The sequence below is a fragment of the Rana temporaria genome, chromosome 13 (assembly GCF_905171775.1).
Source record: "Rana temporaria chromosome 13, aRanTem1.1, whole genome shotgun sequence".
Taxonomy (NCBI): domain Eukaryota; kingdom Metazoa; phylum Chordata; class Amphibia; order Anura; family Ranidae; genus Rana; species Rana temporaria.
In genome coordinates, this window is record NC_053501.1 from 34,116,454 (window position 1) to 34,133,714 (window position 17,261).

The following is a 17,261-nucleotide window of genomic DNA, read 5'->3' on the forward strand; positions in this document are numbered from 1 at the left end:
TGTTAGGAATCATGGGGCCCCATACAGCCTACCTGATGCCCCCCCCTCACACACACACACACACCTGACGGTATTCTATACAAAATTTTCACAAAAAAATACATGAAAATCATTAGTAATGGACACAAATGCCACCCCAATTCCCCCTTCTAGTACAAATCTCCCCTGCCTGCACAATTCCCCCAATCCCTCCTATTAGCCCCAAATTCCCTCATCGGCTCCTGGTACACAATCACCCGCATCTCCCCTCCCAGCACAAATCTTCTTTCTTCAATCCCTCTCCAAGTACATATTCCCACAAATCTCTCCTTCTAGCACAACCCCCTCTCAGTTAAGGGGAAGGAGCTCAGCGGCGGCTGGCCAGGTTCATTATCCCCCATGTCTCTCACCCAGCAGATAAAATCCGGCTGGAGGGAGAGAAACCTGGGTGAGAGACACAGCTTGTTATTTTTAGAGAATAGGTGCAGGAACTCCCCTCTTCTGAGTCACTTCTTGTCTCCGCCTCCTACCCACCTCCGAGCACCGTCCCTTGGTTCCACCCCCTACTCACCTCCCAGTACTGCCCCTTTTAGAGAATACAGAACCAAGTATAATTGTGTGGTGCCAAGTAATTTGTATGGAATTTGTTCATAACAAGAACATTTTTAATACCTCTACTTTTTTTTTTTTGCACACAATTTGTTCTAATTTCTGAAGTAAACACATATTTGCTATATAATTGTACAGAACAGTATAGCCATACAGCATACTTAATCATCTCAGCTCCAAATAGAGGCAGAAAAACAATAATGCTTCTAAATGAATTCTGTTCAGATGCTACTCCCATTGCTGACATTCTCTGTGGTTTCATTAAAAGACTTGGAGGACGTCCAAAGCTTTTTATCCCATTAAAAAATAAACATTGAAGAAAAAAAAACTTTCAGCACAGACCTCTACAGAAGTGCCATTTTATGATCTTGAATACAAAAAAAGGACACTTTAGAAAAATGCAAAGAGCAAGGTGACCTTTCAGTCGATCCATATTGTGTTTGAAGTGCTGCTTACCAAGAAAATAGCTTCAGGAAAGCACCACAAGATGAATATAAAGGTTGAAAGTTTAGACCACTAATTATACAAGTAACTGTGTAAAAAATACATTATTAGTAAATAAATAAAAAATTGGCATTTTGAAACAATTTAAACTAATTAAAATAAATAAATTAAACTATGATGTAAATGTAATTTGTGAAATAAGCATATATTATAGCTGTAGCGCCCTGCTCCTGTTGAGTAGGCGCTATTTTGTAAATTTAGTTATTTGAGCTGTACTTCAGCTCAGATTTCCATGCCAAATTATGGGTCTCTGTTCCAGCTCGGCTGTGTTGCGCATCTTTCGGCTGACTGTGGGTGTCGCTCTCACCAGGGGTCAAGGTTGGAATTGCAATGGGCTGGGTGTATTGGGTGCCTCTTGCCCAGAAACAGCTCAGTGGCGTGGTCCCTCCCGCTGTGCATTCTGGGCAGGGGTACTTAGGGGGCAGACGCCATTCTGGTGGGGTCTTCCGATCCTGACCTGGTGGCCCTCCTGGCCTCAGGAATGTATTAGCAACCTTCTGCTGGCCCGAGGCACTGCTACTGAAAGTAGGCCCAGAAGTTTCTGGGGGGTCTACTGGTCCAGGGATGGTCCTGAGCTATTTTCTCTGCAGGAAGGAGCCGAATAATTGAGGATTCAATTAGAGGATACATCCTGGCCAATTTACCTCACAGTGCGGCCAGCTTGGCTGAAAGATCCTAGCACCGTGAGCTGTGTAATCTTTTTTGGAACTTTTTTGGAACTACACAAACACTACAAGTGTTTGTGTAGTTACATGATCCTGAGGACCGTTTAACGACTCGACAGTATTCATCAAGTCTGTGGCAGAGACTTTTGAACGAGCTTCACACCGGCTGCTAGGCCAGTAAGAGAGGCCTACCCGGTGGTCACTGTATCCAGTGTGGGACAGTTGCCCTCTGGATCCTAGATTATACCCGTAATCCGCAAAGCAAGATGCCTGAATGTTCCCTAACCCTCTGTCCCTCTCAAGGAAATTGTTTAATAAAACTTTTGAAGCAAAGGAAACCAAGTGTTGGTGTGGACATTTGTAACTCTTCAAGAAGGACCCCTAGGACAACCATGATGAACAGTAAGCCCCCATTCACATCTAGGCGTTTTTAAGCCTGTAGCGCTACACCGCTGCCTCAAGAGGGCTGGAAACACATTTCCCTCTATGGAGATGGTTCACATCTCCACGCCGAACGCCGGACGCCTGCCGCCTGCCGCCTGAGAAAAGGTCCCGGACCTTTTTTTCAGGCGTCTTTCGGCGTTCGGCTAGGAGATGGGAAGCATCTCCATAGAGGGGGTCAATCTGGGGCACATCTAGGCGGACAATACCGGCGTTTTGTCGCCGCAAATCGCGGTACAAAACGCCGCTATTTGTACCGTGATTTGCGGCGACAAAACGCCGTGATTTCGTCCGCCTAGATGTGAATGGAGCCTTAGGTAACGGCAGGCCCAAATCTAAACCAGCAGCTCCTTCGGCTTTATCTAATTGTTTTTGCTATCATGACTGTGTAGATTATATTATGTATATATTTGTTTTTTTATTTCAGCACAAGTACTAATATCTCCAATTAAGGTGCATAAGATCTTGAGAAGGCGAATGCTTTCCTCAAAACATGTAGACAATATTTTCTCATACATTCTTTATGTACAATGCCTGTAAATTATGTTTTTCAACAATTTTTTTGCAGAAAAGTTTTAGGACAATGGTTGTCCTGTCATGTTTAATAAAGACCATTTGTTTTTAATACCACTTTGTATGTATACGTTTTCCTGGTGGTATAATTAAAGTTCCATTATTTGTTATTTGGAACTCTACCTAATGAATTACAGAAACAGTGACATTACCCATAGGCTTCATGTCGTAGCCCTTTTCAGTGCCCTTCCTCTCCCCTGCAGCAGCAGCAGCTCACTGACAAAGGGGGCTGGAGCTGAAGCATCATGTGACTTGACCAAAGCAAATTAAAAAGAGGTAAGTACATAGATCTATTTTTATACAGGTTAGGCAGGATAGGTAGGAGGAAGGGGAAGGGACATTTTTAGGAATAGTTACAGTTAGGCTTTTCTTTCACTAATCAGTCGATGGGATGTATTCTTACAAGCAATTCTCAAATTGGGCTAAATAAATAAACAAATATTATATATATTTTTTTCAAAGAGGGTGAATGAAAAGTATCGGCGGTTGGAGGGTTTTCCTATATTCGATCTATTGATAAAAGAAACATTCACAAGTGACTATTGCAAAATCTATTAGTAAAACTATCAGGATTTAGAGTCATTTAACGTCACTATGAAAGCTTTTTATCTTACTCGGCTGAAAAAAATCTTGACTCAAGAAAAACAAGCTCCAAACATTAAGATCAATTAGTATAAAAGAAAGAAAAGGCCACAATAAAAGGCTAACATTTGAAAGCTCTACTTGTGTTCTGTAATCAGAGCTAATTAAATGGAGTCTATTCTTTCTGTTGCATCACCCTTGGCAACCTCGCCAGCAGTGAGTGCTCAGGACTGTCACCATGGAAACAAAAAGCATTTGGCTTAACTTTCCTTTTGAGGCGATTTATCTTACAAGCTGTCATCGTACATAAAAAAAGAAGGCCGGAGAAAAGGTACTTAGACATAACGTTCTAATAATCTACAGGAATCAGGGACTGATGATAAAGCAAATAAAGTCATACATGAATAATGCTGCCTTTTTATTAGGTAACTGGTGTTCCACAATTTATATGTATAGCTTGTAGCTGGATTTTTTTATTGTATGTACGCTCAAACAATAAACATTCTAAAGAGGAAGTAAACCCTGTTGGGTTTTACTTCCTCTTTATTTCCCTGCAAAGGTAAAGCATAATGGGCTACTATGCATCGCACAGTAACCCATTATGTGTCACTTACCTGAAACCGAAGCCTACGATATCACCGATATTGAGCATCCAACTTCACCTTCCTTCCGGGGCCACGAACTCCAGCTCTGTGACTGGCCCAAGTCGCATGATGTCACTCCCATGCATGTGCGCGGGAGCCGCCAGTCACGGCATGACCTCCTTTAGAAACGTCACGATCGCCATTTCTATTCGTTTTGTAGTTTTTTTTTTAAATTGGTTTATTTGTTTAAAACTTTTTTTCAAATAAAAAAAGAACACTTTTGGCAATGAATTGGAACACTAACTGCCAGCCAGTTCCTCCTACTGAACATCAGTACAGGCAGTCCCCGATTTACGAACACAATAGGGACTGTAGGTTTGTTCTTAAGTGGGCATGCAGTTATGTTATTTGGGGCTCTTCTGGGCATGCAGTATATGTAGTACTACAGTGTGGGATGTGTCCAGCGCTGCAAGATAGCTGCTCGGATCATATTGAGGACCAGCCTGGAGCACAAGCGGCCAGTATTGAGGTCCGTTCGTAAGTGGGAGTCGTTCGTAACTGAGATTTTTGTAACTCGGGGACTGCCTGTACCTGGCCTCACAACTGTTTTTTTTTTTTGTTTGTTTTTCGCTAAATTAGCAAATTCTCACAGACTCCAAAATCTTAAACCTTCTCACAATGGTGGAGACTGTTATAACTGCAAAATTATTGCAAAAAATTGCCTGTAGTTTTGGAATGGGATGTCCAACAAGCTTGGATGCGATAGCCAGGTAATCACATACATTTGGCCATGTGATGTAATTGTTTACTTAACTTTCCAAATTTTCTAAAAGTTTTTTTTTTTTTCAATAGACAAGACGCCAAGCAAAAACCCAGAATATATAATAAATACCACAATTCATCCCAGAAACCAGCAAGTCATTGAATTAGCGTTCTTATTTTCTTTTGCTATACATTACATTTGCTAATAAATACCCTTGTAAAGCCAAGTTTAAAAACAAAACATACTAAACATACTGAAAACCTAAAAACCAAGGTGACACCACGTGCTTTGAATCTGCAGCAAACAAACATTTTAGAGATAGTTATTTGGAAAAATTGTGTTATGTGGCTACATCACCCAGACCATCAATCTTGTACAATGGAAAAAACGGGCATATTAGGTATAGTGTATTAATCAAAGTTGAATGAGAACAAGAATGATCATCTTACCTCTGGAACTCTTGCCATTAACTGTTCCTAAAGAGCTAAAAGATGTTGTTTCAAGATCCTTTATAAGAGCAGTTATTTCTCTATTTACATATTCTTCATTATCTTCTGGAATTGTCGAAAGTGTTTCTAAAAGACTGCTGTCCTCGTAGTTTTTTACAGGAGAAATCCGTTTTTCAGGTCGATGTGGTGTGCCATTCCTTGATTCTGGTAGCTGTACACTTACTTGACTCCTCTGGGCTAAGCTGGAGCTTTCCTCCTCGTCATCAGTAGATGTCCATGACTCTGCGTCCGAAGTATGAACAACAAGAGTTGGCTTTCCATACGATAGCTCTTCATCTTCTGATAATTCATCCAAGTTCTGCTCATTATCACCATTATACTCGGAGCCTTGGTCTATATTCACACTGGACTCTGTATCATTTAATTTCGTTTGAGCAATAGATTCTGGGCCACTGGTTAGATGAACAGCTTCACACATGCGAGAAATCCAGGATGAGACAGGCTGGAAGAAATTCTGGCTGGCCATATCTTTCACCATGACCAGAATTGGTTCATCGAAAACTCACCAGGCTTTTAATTTTGCAGGCGTGTCAAAAGTTTAAGTCTGTGAGCTACAGAACAAGCATTATGGAAATTAAGCTTCTTTTCATCTCATGATAAAGGATATACGAAATAGTCAAACTATTAAAATAAAAATAAACCATAATGCGCATAAATTTATTTAAATATAAGAAATTATTGTATTGTAATCATGAATTTTAAACACATTGGTCCTTTAATCAATTTCTTTTAATATTTTAAACCTGTTACAAATCTTTACCATTGTGTATTAATAAATGGGACTTGAAATTACACTACTTCAGAACATACAACCACAAAACCAAAACATAAGGTTTAATAACACAAAAAGATTATATATACACAGTATAATATTATCATTTAAAACACCTAATTTTGGTACATATACTGTAGATGCTCATCTAAAGATGTTGGGTGACACCATTAACTAATATCTTTAGATGTGGACCTATACGTACCAAGCATTTTTAATTTAGTGTTTTATGTGACGATATATGTAATCCTTTTGTATAAATACATTTTACATTTTTATATTTTGTTTTTATGTTTGTGCGGTCTTCTGAAATACTGTAATTTAAAGTATCATTCAATAATGCACAATAGTATAAATGTCGGAGATGGCAGTACCCCAGCCAACAATGCATTATAGTTGCCCCATTATCCTCCTAAAGCATGGACTACTCAGCAATTCAAACTGAGCATATGATGAAAAAATATGCAGGGGAAAAACATTCCAGGTGCATGAAAACAAAAGATGTGCAAAGTCTTACTTTGTTTAGAAAGCAGCCACAGCTTGAATAGAAATGCCAGCCCTCTGCCAGCATGCTGTAGAGAAGGAAGCAATGGCCTTTCTGTAGAGGTCCAACATTCCCTGCCAATTCAAAGCTAGAACTTTCCAGTCAGGAGGCAGCATAAACTTTGCTGACTAGATATCATCAGAGCTCTGCAAAAAGGCCGCTGCTTCCATAAAGAGAGCAAGGATCCTTGATTAGAGCAGTGGTTCTCAACCTCAGTCCTCAAGTACCCCCAACGGGCCATGTTTTGGGAACTTCCCTTAAGCCTCGTACACAAGGCCGGGTTTCCCGAAGGGAAACTGCAAGGAGAGCTTTTGGCTGGGAATCCCGGCCGTATGTATGCTCCTTGCAGTTTTTCCGTCAGGAAAACTGTCCAAAAACCGCTGGACAAAAAAAAGAGAACCTGCTCACTTTTTTCCCGCCAGGATTCCCGGTGGACATTTTCCCAGCAGTTTTTGGCAGTTTTCCTATGGGAAAAACTGTGATGGAGCATACACATGATCGGGATTCCCGACCAAAGCTCTCATCTGAGTTTTCCCGACGGGAAAGCCTCTCATGTGTATGGGGGAAAAGTTACTGAGCAGGTTCTCGGTTTTTCCCCAGGAATTTTTAACGGATCTTTTCCCGTCAGGAATCCCGGTTGTGTCTACTTGGCATAAGATAAAATAGCTCTTATAAATACCATGTCATTGATATGGATTTAAAGCAGCTGTGCAAAGTGAAGCCCGAAAAAAGTAAAACCTGAAAACATGCCCATTGGGGTACTTGAGAAATGAGGTGGAGAACCACTGCTCAGGGGTCTCCAAACTTTACAAACAAAGGGCCACTTTATTGCCCTTCAGACTTTAGGAGGGCCGGATTGGGGCCAGCAAGGGAAGAAAAAGTCACGGGCCCTGTATCAGTGAGAACATATATGGCCTCAGGGTTGGTGGTCAATAGGAAGAGGAGTATTCCCCCTATTAGTAGGAGGAGTAGTATCCCATCATTGGTATCAGTGGATAATATAGTGCCCCATTGTTGGTGTCAATGGGAGGAATAGTGCCTCATGTCAGTGGGAGGAATTGTGCCCCAAGGGTCGGATAAAGGCTAGCAAAGGGCCACATCTGGCCCTCGGGCCGCAGTTTGGAGACATCTGCGTCTAGAGCATGCTGGCAGTGGACAAGTTTTTCTACGCAGGCTGTGGCTGCATTCTAAAGAAAACAAAACTGTACAAATTTGCACACATTTTGTTTTAATGTGCCTGGAATGTATTTAGCTGGTATAAACTGTACGTTCAATTGGGCTATATTGGGATGGGCATCCAAGAATAGCCCGAATCTCACATTTTACAGGAAAAGTTAAGATCTCCTTATTAATGCATTTAGCTGCCTGTATATTCAGATCTACTACAGCATATTTCTGACATGGGGGTTACCCTTAAGGTGGTATGCATTTTTTTATTACATGCTTAGTTTCAGGCACAAATGTGTGTGCAGTAGACTATGCCTCTGCTCCTAAGCAATATTCACATTAAAAAACTTTAATAAACGTAACATTTCCTTAAAGTAGACTATATTATCAAAAGTATTGTAAAGCATGCCTTTACATGCACATGAACTTTAATTGCATATCATACTTAGTCCGTAGGGTTCAATATTGAGTTGGCCCTTCCTTTGCAGCTATCACAGCTTCAACTCTTCTGGGAAGGCTTCCAAAAGCACATTTGTGAGGTCAGGCACTGATGTTGGACAAGAAGGCCAAGAAGGCCTGGCTCACAGTCTTCGCCCTAATTCATCCCAAAGGTGTTCCATCGGTTTGAGGTCAGTGCAGGCCAGTTAAGTTCCTCAAACTCACTCGTCCATGTCTTAATGGACTTTGCTTTGTGCACTGGTCCAAATCATTTGGTGGAGGGGGGATTATGGTGTGGGGTTGTTTTCCAGGGGTTGGTATTTCCCCCTTAGTTCCAGTGAAGGAGAACTCTTAAGGCGTCAGCATACCAAGACATTTTGAACAATTTAATTATCCCAACTTTGTGAGAACAGTTTGGGGATGGCTCCTTCCTGTTCCAACATGACATCACCATTGCATGAAGTAAGGTCCATAAAGACATGAATGAGCGAATTTACGACAGAAAAAGTCTGATGGAACCTACACAAGGTCGGAATTTCCGACCAAAAGCTCACGTCAAATTTTCTTGTCTGAATTTCCGATCGTGTGTACGCGGCATAAGGCTACGTGGCAGTTTTAAGGACATTAAGAGAATATATATCTATATAGACTCACTGTCTCTGAAGAAATTTAAGTTATAAGGAGATATTCAGATGCAAAGGACATCAAGAAAGGAAGACGCAATAGAGACACCAAGAGTCCCAGAATTTGGAAAGAAACTAAATACAAGTGACATACATGTTAGTAACATTAGGATTCAGACAGAAGCAAAGAATTCTCACACTGAAGTTTGCTGTTAGATACAAACACATGTACAGAAGATACATCACAAAAAAACGAATGGGAAAGAAGGAAGCCAAACAAGCACTCACAAGGTCTTTATTTGGTAAAATATAAAATTACATAGATATTTACCATTTACTGCCATGTTATTATGAGTGTTTATATAGACTACCAGGTCATTTAAATGTCCAACCAAACTATCATGAAGAGCTTCCTGTTTGTGGCACATTAGTATATGTGAGGGGGGAAACTTTTCAAGATGGGTGGTGACCATGGTGGCCATTTTGAAGTCGGCCATTTTGAATCCAACTTTTGTTTTTTCAATAGGAAGAGGGTCATGTGACACATCAAACTTATTCGGAATTTCACAAGACAAACAATGGTGTGCTTGGTTTTAACGTAACTTTATTCTTTCATGAGTTATTTACAAGTTTCTCTTTGTTTACAGCCATTGACATGTTGCAGAGGTTAACACGTGCGGAGCGGATAGAAATTGTGTTGATGTCTGGTGAACGCAGTAAACGGGTCATTGCAGCAGATTTCAATGCAAGACAGCCTACGAGACCACCCATCTCCCATGCTACAGTTAGCAAACTGCTTGCTACGTTTCGTCAAACTGGTTCAGTGTTGGATTTGCCAAAATGTGGACACATGAAATCTGTCACTAATGAAGAAACATCAGTGGCTGTCCTAGCTTCATTCAGCAAGAGCCAACAGCGTAGCAGTCGCCGCATGTCACTGGAGAACACATTGAACACATTTTATAAGTGGTCAGAAACTTGTAAATAACTCATGAAAGAATAAAGTTACGTTAAAACCAAGAACACCATTGTTTTTCTTGTGAAATTCCCAATAAGTTTGATGTGTCACATGACCCTCTTCCTATTGAAAAAACAAAAGTTGGATTCAAAATGGCCGACTTCAAAGTGGCCACCATGGTCACCACCCATCTTGAAAAGTTTCCCCCCTCATATATACTAATGTGCCACAAACAGGAAGTTAATAACACCAACCATTCCCATTTTATTAAGGTGTATCCATAAAAATGGCCCACCCTGTATAAATAAAAGTATACATAGTAAAGGCGCTGCCTTCCACATAAAGGTTTTTTTAAGTAAGAAAGAGGACTCAAATCCACCATTGCAAAATATAAGAGCGAAGAGACGGCAACTCTAAAGTCCTTGATGCAAAAATGTGTTGGCTACATTTGAGCATTAAAAAGCAAATAGCTGATGTATTTCCCTATAGGCTATGACTAAAGCTCACACCGAAACGCGTAAGCCGTTTGCTTTTTAATGCTCAAATGTAGCCAATACATTTTTGCGTCAAGGACTTTGGAGTTGCAAGCTCTTCTCTCTTATATATTGTATTTAGAGTGAGAAGACACACACTGCAGACTGCCCACTAGGATTGGATTGCTTCTGTTGAGAGCGCTGCACCTTTTATCGCCCCATTCCCAAAAAAAAAACATTTTCTTTTTTTTTTCTCAAGACAGCAGCATTTTATATACCCTGGTTTAATGGTCCTGTTTGAGCTATCAGAAGTGGATGGGGGTGTCTGTGTGACTCTCACTGCATTCTGTGTAATCTGATCTCTCTGCTATTCAGGCCTACTTCACAGCAAATCTGTAGAATGAGCTGGGGAAAATGTCTATACTTGCTAGCTACAAGTGTTAAATATAGAACATTCATATGTAATTTCGATTTATAAAAAGATATATTATTTAAATGTCATTACTTTGTAAAAAAAAATTATATTAAAATAAAAAAAAATTGCACATTTCCAGAATACACACCCATATATACTATAAAGCCCAAGGCCTAGATTCACGTAGGCGGGCGCAACGTTAGGCAGGCGTATCGTATGGCATATACGCTACGCCGCCGTAAGTTAGAGAGGCAAGTGCTGTATTCACAAGGCACTTGCCTCCTAAGTTACGGCGGCGTAGCGTAAATGGGCCGGCCTAAGCGCGCCTAATTCAAATGTGGAACAGGGGGGCGTGTTTTATGTAAATGACTGGTGACCCGACGTGATTGACGTTTTTAATGAACGGCGCATGCGCCGTCCGTGGACATATGCCAGTGTGCATTGCTCCAAAGTACGCCTTTTCAACGTGAACGTAAATTACGTCAAGCCCGATTTGCGTACGACTTACGCAAACGAAGTAAAAAGATAGGCCTGTTCCGACGTCCATACCTTGCATGGGATGCGCCACCTAGGGAGCAGCTTTATCTTTACGCCGGCGTATCTCTAACGTAAACGGCGTAACTAATTGCGACGGGCGCACGTACGTTCGTGAATCGGCGTATCTAGTCATTTGCATATTCTACGCCAAACTCAACGGAAGCGCCACCTACCGGCCAGCGTAAATATGCACCCTAAGATACGACGGCGTAGGAGACTTACGAGGCTCGTATCTTAGCCTACTGTAAGCGTATCTGGTTTCCAGAATACGCTTAAATTTGCGATGGCGTAGATTAAGAGTTACGACGGCGTATCTACTGATATGCCGGCGTAAAGCTATCTGAATCCACCTACAAGTGTTTATAACAGATGTATTATAAAACATAAAAGAAGCCTGTACTATGAGGAACATAGGGGCATGCCACTGAAAACTTCCTTCTGGGAATGCTGGTTGGCTTGCTCTCATATTGATCCTCTGGATTCAATCATTTAAATCACTTGCCTAGAAGAAATATGCAGATCAGGAAAGTCATATTTTTATCGCAAGTCCTTATCTACATTAATGTTCAAGGCCACTGACTCAATGTATTTCAGCCAGAGGACCTGAATGACAGCCAGTCACCTAGCATTTCCAAAGTGAGAAGCCAACAATTACAACTTCCATATTTTTCCTGGGAAAGGGTTCCTTTAAAAAAATATCATTACATATGCTTTCTCCTCCGGATACAGAAACAGTGAAATAACACACAGCAGGTAATTAGCTGATTATTTCAAAGAGTTCTAATTATAATTAAGTTAATTATAGCCACGTAACAAGTTCCTCAATTAGAGCAGGATCTCTAATCACACACTCCTACATCTATGTGAGATCATTTGCTTCCTAAAAGAGTAGCTATGCTACTGTATATGGCAACCTATCACACTGATTTAGGGTGTGTATATATGGCCAGACCTCTCACTGAGAAGCACAAGGACTGCTAGGAGTCATTCAGGCCCGTCGGAACCCGACAGGCAAAGCAAGCAATTGCCTGGGGCCCCCGAGCTGGCCAGGGGCCCCAGCAGGGAGGACCCTTGCCGCACCGATGCGTCCTCCTGCAGTCTGGTCGGCCGTGTACCATAACCGCGCGGTACAGGAGATTCAGGTTCCTGTTCCCGGCCGGACTGACAGGAAGTGCACACACTGAGTGCTCACTTCCTTTCAGTCCGGCCCCGGGAACAGCAAACTGAATCCCCTGTACCGCGCGGCTATGGTACACGGCCGACCGGACTGCAGGAGGACGCAGCAATGCGGCAAGGGCCCTCCCTGCTGGGGCCCCTGTGTGGAGACACCAACATATGCCGACATGTGCGTGCGTGTGAGGCGGAGGATAGAGGTAAGCCGCAAACCCCCCCACTTCTCAACTACTTGAAAAGTCACTTTATTTTTTTTTTTTTGCTTGGGGCCCCCAAATGTCTTCAAACAGCCCTGGAGTCATTGCATGAGTAGTAAATAGCTGGTTTCGTTGGAACATCCCTCACTGCCCCACCACTGCAGCAACAACTCTTGGCTGAAGCACTGATATGTTTTTCATTCAGGTTGGATGGAGAACCGAATCTCCCACTGCTACTATTGTATTCTGACATCCAGCACCAGTGGCCTGGAGAATACCCAAACAGTGGCTGCATCTAAGTGGATGCAGCTGCTGTTCACCCAAACATTTTCTGTCTGGGTCCTTACATTTTTAAATCAAAAGGATGTCAGGTGGGGGGTTGGCAACAGGGCCACACACTGAACATGTTTCGTCCCATTCATCAGCAACATATCAGGTCCATATTCACATAATGTATGGCCAGCTTTAGTGAGCACAGTACAGGGCAGTGAGGGGGTGGGGGAGCGGGGATGTGTAGGTTTATACAGTATATCTAGAGGGGTGGGCTGGGTGTCCCTTTAAGGTGTCGTGAACTGCTTGCTAATATAATAGTTCTAAATTGGAGAGTTTTGATCAAAATATTTGGTTTCTCTGACCTTATTACAACTAATATTTTTACAGCCTGCATTTTGAATCTATTTAGTTAGCCATTGAATGGTATCACTTTAAATCTAAACTTTTTGGGCCAGATCCACGAAAGAATTACGCCGGCGTATATCTTGATACGCCGCATAATTTCAAATTTTGCACGTCGTATCTTTGTTTTGTATCTACAAAACAAGATACGACGGCATCTCGGATGGATCCGACAGGCGTACGTCTTTGTACGCCGTCAGATCTTAAGTGCAATATTTCTGTGGCCGCTAGGTGGCGTTTCCGCCGAATTCCGCGTCGAGTATGCAAATTAGCTAGTTACGGCGATCCACGAACGTACGTCCGGCGCATTTTTTTTTACGCCGCTTTTTCCGACGTATAGTTAAACCTGCTATTATGATGCGTACTCAATGTTAAGTATGGCCGTCGTTCCAGCCTCACATTTTGAATTTTTTACATTGTTTGCGTAAGTCGTTCGCGAATAGGGATTTGCGTAGAATGACGTCACCGTCGTAAGCATTGGCTTGTTCCGGTCCGGTCACGACGTATTTACATAAAACACGACCCCACAGAGATTTTAATGCCGTGCCATTACGCCGCCAAAGATACACTGCGCCGCCGTAACTTACGGCGCAAATTCTTTGAGGATTCGAAAAAAAAAAAAAATAAGTTACGGCGGCGTAGTGCATCTTAGATACGCTACGCCCGGTGGATTAATGCGCCAATGTACGTGGATCTACCCCTTTGTTTTCATTGATATTACTATTACTGGTTACAACACTGCTGCAGCCACTTTCACTGTCAGGATGGGAAGTAAACAAAAATCTTCCCAACAGGTACACCAAGGGCATTACAAACCTGACAGAGGCTTAAAAGCCTCCCTTGTTCAACCCAAAAAATAAATTGGCTCTGTAGCTTTTAAAATGAAAAGCAGCTTTCCCCGCATTCCGAGAATTCACTCACAGCCTCACTGTTGTGCAATCCCGCAATGGTCTTCATCCAGGTTAGATGACGCCCACTACCATCTAACCCACTACTCATGGTCTCAGGCTGTCATGGACACACCTCTTGGGGGTGGGGTCATCATGTTGGCTTGAGCTCGCAGCACTCCTGAGCAGAATAGACCTCACATGTCAATATAAGAGAACAATGCTGGAACAAGATCTTTTAGCACCCAAGGCTAAAAAAGCCCAAAGTTTTCCCCCTTTATAAGCTGTGAGCTGCCTCCTGCACTTTTTGTGCCCCTCCTGATGAAGGCCGCCTCCTCTTCTGCCTACATCTTGGCCCAGCCCTAAATGAGCACCAATCAGTCAAGGAGAAAGAAATGCCCACCACCATTGCCAGAGAAGAGAAAGTACCCATGGCATCATGTTTCAATAAAGAGGAGGTTCAATCTGGGCAAAAAAATAAAAAAGTCAGCAGCTACAAATCCTGTAGCTGCTGAATTTTAATAAATGGACTTACCTGTCCAGGGATCCAGTGCTGTCCTCACCGGAGCTAGTTCTTTACTAGCCTTTGGGTTCCCAGCGCTGGCATCCTAACTGTGGGCAGCCGGCTATGCAGCTTTCTGCTTCTCAGTGTGCGTGTGCGAGCCGTGCTATGCTATGTGAATGGTCCTGAAGTCTTCTAGGACTTGTGACATGTCACCCCCCCCCCTCCAAAAAAAAAAAAACACAATAAGCCAAACATGGGAGAGGAGGACTTAAAGCGGGGGTTCACCCGTACATAACACTTTTTCCCCTTAGATTCCTGCTCGTTTTGTCTAGGGGAATCGGCTAGTTGTTTTAAAATATGAGCAGTACTTACCGTTTACGAGATGCATCTTCTCCGCCGCTTCCGAGTATGGGCTGCGGGACTGGGCGTTCCTTCTTGATTGACAGTCTTCCGAGAGGCTTCCGACGGTCGCATCCATCGCGTCACGATTTTCCGAAAGAAGCCGAACGTCGGTGCGCAGGCGCAGTATAGAGCCAACGTTCGGCTTCTTTCGGCTATGAGTGACGCGATGGATGCGACCGTCGGAAGCCTCTCGGAAGACTGTCAATCAAGAAGGAACGCCCGCTCCCGAAGACCCATACCCGGAAGCGACGGAGAAGATGCATCTCGAAAACGGGTAAGTACGGCTCATATTTTAATACAAATAGCCGATTCCCCTAGACAAAACGAGCAGGAATCTAAGGGAAAAAGAGAAAAAAAAAACAACATTGGGTGAACTCCCGCTTTAAAGCGGAACTTCCCCTTTTGGATGGAGGTTCAATTTAAGGCCACTGTCACACGGTCGGACCGTTCAGGTCTACCTGTCAGTTTTGTCGGCGGAACTGAACGGCCGCTCCATGCAATCCTATGGAGCGTCAGATGTCAGCGGAGACATGTCCGCTGACATCCGACCCAATCCGATCCGCCAAATTCAAACGTATGGCGATACGTCCCCATCCGTCCATGGCGGATCGGATTGGGAGAGATCTGATGAAAACGGACATGCTGTCCGTTTTCGTCCGATCTCTCCATAGGAGACAGCGGCGCTGCACAAACCCCTCCCCGCTCAGTGAGCAGAGAGGGACTTGTCATCCGATGGCTTAACAGAGATCAGTGGAGAGATCTCCGCTGAGCTGGCGGACTCTGTAGCGACGGAGTCCGCCTCGTCCGAAAGAGGCCAAGTTGTATATAATGGAATTTTTGTTTTTGCCTAAATGCATCAGTTATTTGTTATATGTTTTCTGCATCACGTTAATTTTCCTTTCATCATTTTCTAATCAGCTTTTTAAAAATAAACTTCTCCTTTGCAGTAGCAATATATTGAATTACATTTTATGATGTCAATTACTGCACTTATTAGCATTACAGTAGAACACACTGTGCTACCAACTGTCATTGTTATAGGAGTTACACCAGCAATAGCATTGCCAATGTACATTTGCATAAGCGTGTGGAAAGTATATATGTCATGTACCTAACTCAGTACAGAGTTCATCATAACTGAGAAAGAATTCTCAAGGTATGTTCCAGGAAAAAACAAAAACACATAAAATAGTCACAATAACAGCGAACAATAGAATATTACAGTACCAGGACACACAAGCACAATTAGACAATATCAGAATAGTTACATGAGGCTGAGAAGAAAACATTTATTAGAAAGCATGCAGTGAGATGTAATATCCGAATACTGTATGTTCATATAAAGGACTTTCTAGAAACAATTATCTGATAAGATCATTTTAGCATCCTCAGTTGACGAGCCAAAATAAACATCTGCTCTCTGCTTTCAATACATCTGATGTCTTCTACAGATTTATAGAGATTGTGGTAGACGAGAGACACCATTACTTACCAAGTCCTTGCAGAACCCCAGATCTTTCTTTTGGGCGCTTTCTTCTCCCACGTTGGTCTAAACATGGGAGATCACCGGTATTTTCAAAACACAGCTTTTTATTTATGAAGAGGAAGAGAATTGCCAGGAGTACAACGAAGACGCCCACCGCAGACAGGAATCCAATGGCCTCCGGGGTTACTAAAAAAGAGAAACATTGCTTTGAGGTAGCAGTAGGAAGCAACCAGCTAATGAAGATCTAAACCCAATCACGAAAATCTCTTATAAATCGTGCTGTGTTTAAAGTGGAGGTTCACCCAAAAAGTTAGGGCCAGATTCAGGTAGAAGTGCGGCGGCGTAACGTATCGTAGATACGTTACACCGCCGCAAGTTTTCATCGCAAGTGCCTGATTCACAAAGCACTTGCGATGAAAACTACGCCGGCGGCCTCCGGCGTAAGCCCGCGTAATTCAAAGGGGCATGTGCCATTTAAATTAGGCGCGCTCCCGCGCCGGACCTACTGCGCATGCTCCCTTTTGAATTACCCGCCGTGCTTTGCGCGTAGTGACGTCATTTTTTCGAACGGCGACGCGCGTAGCGTAATTCCGTATTCCCGGACGGCTTACGCAAACGACGTTCATTTTTAAATTTCAACGCGAGAACGACGGCCATACTTTATACAGCACATACGTGTGCTGTGTAAAGTTAAGGCACCCAAAACGACGACTAACTTTGCGACGGGAAACTAGACTAGCGGCGACGTAGCGAACGGGAAAAACCGTCGTGGATCGCCGTAACTCCTAATTTGCATACCC

The 17,261-nt window shown here is 42.8% G+C and overlaps 1 protein-coding gene across 3 annotated transcripts in view; it reads right to left on the bottom strand.

The window, feature by feature from the left end:
* Positions 1–17,261, bottom strand: part of SYT16 (synaptotagmin 16) — a 111,946-nt gene that overhangs the window by 37,041 nt on the left and 57,644 nt on the right. For 2 of the 3 annotated variants that reach the window (XM_040333749.1, XM_040333748.1), the window contains exons 1-2: positions 16,468–16,557; positions 5,150–5,760 (exon numbers count right to left, since the gene is read on the bottom strand). In XM_040333749.1, the coding sequence (XP_040189683.1) occupies positions 5,150–5,687 (538 nt within the window). In that variant the 5' untranslated portion in view covers positions 5,688–5,760; positions 16,468–16,557. Of the gene's footprint in view, positions 1–5,149; positions 5,761–16,467; positions 16,648–17,261 lie in introns of those variants that run through there. The other variant, XM_040333750.1, reaches the window with a different exon arrangement.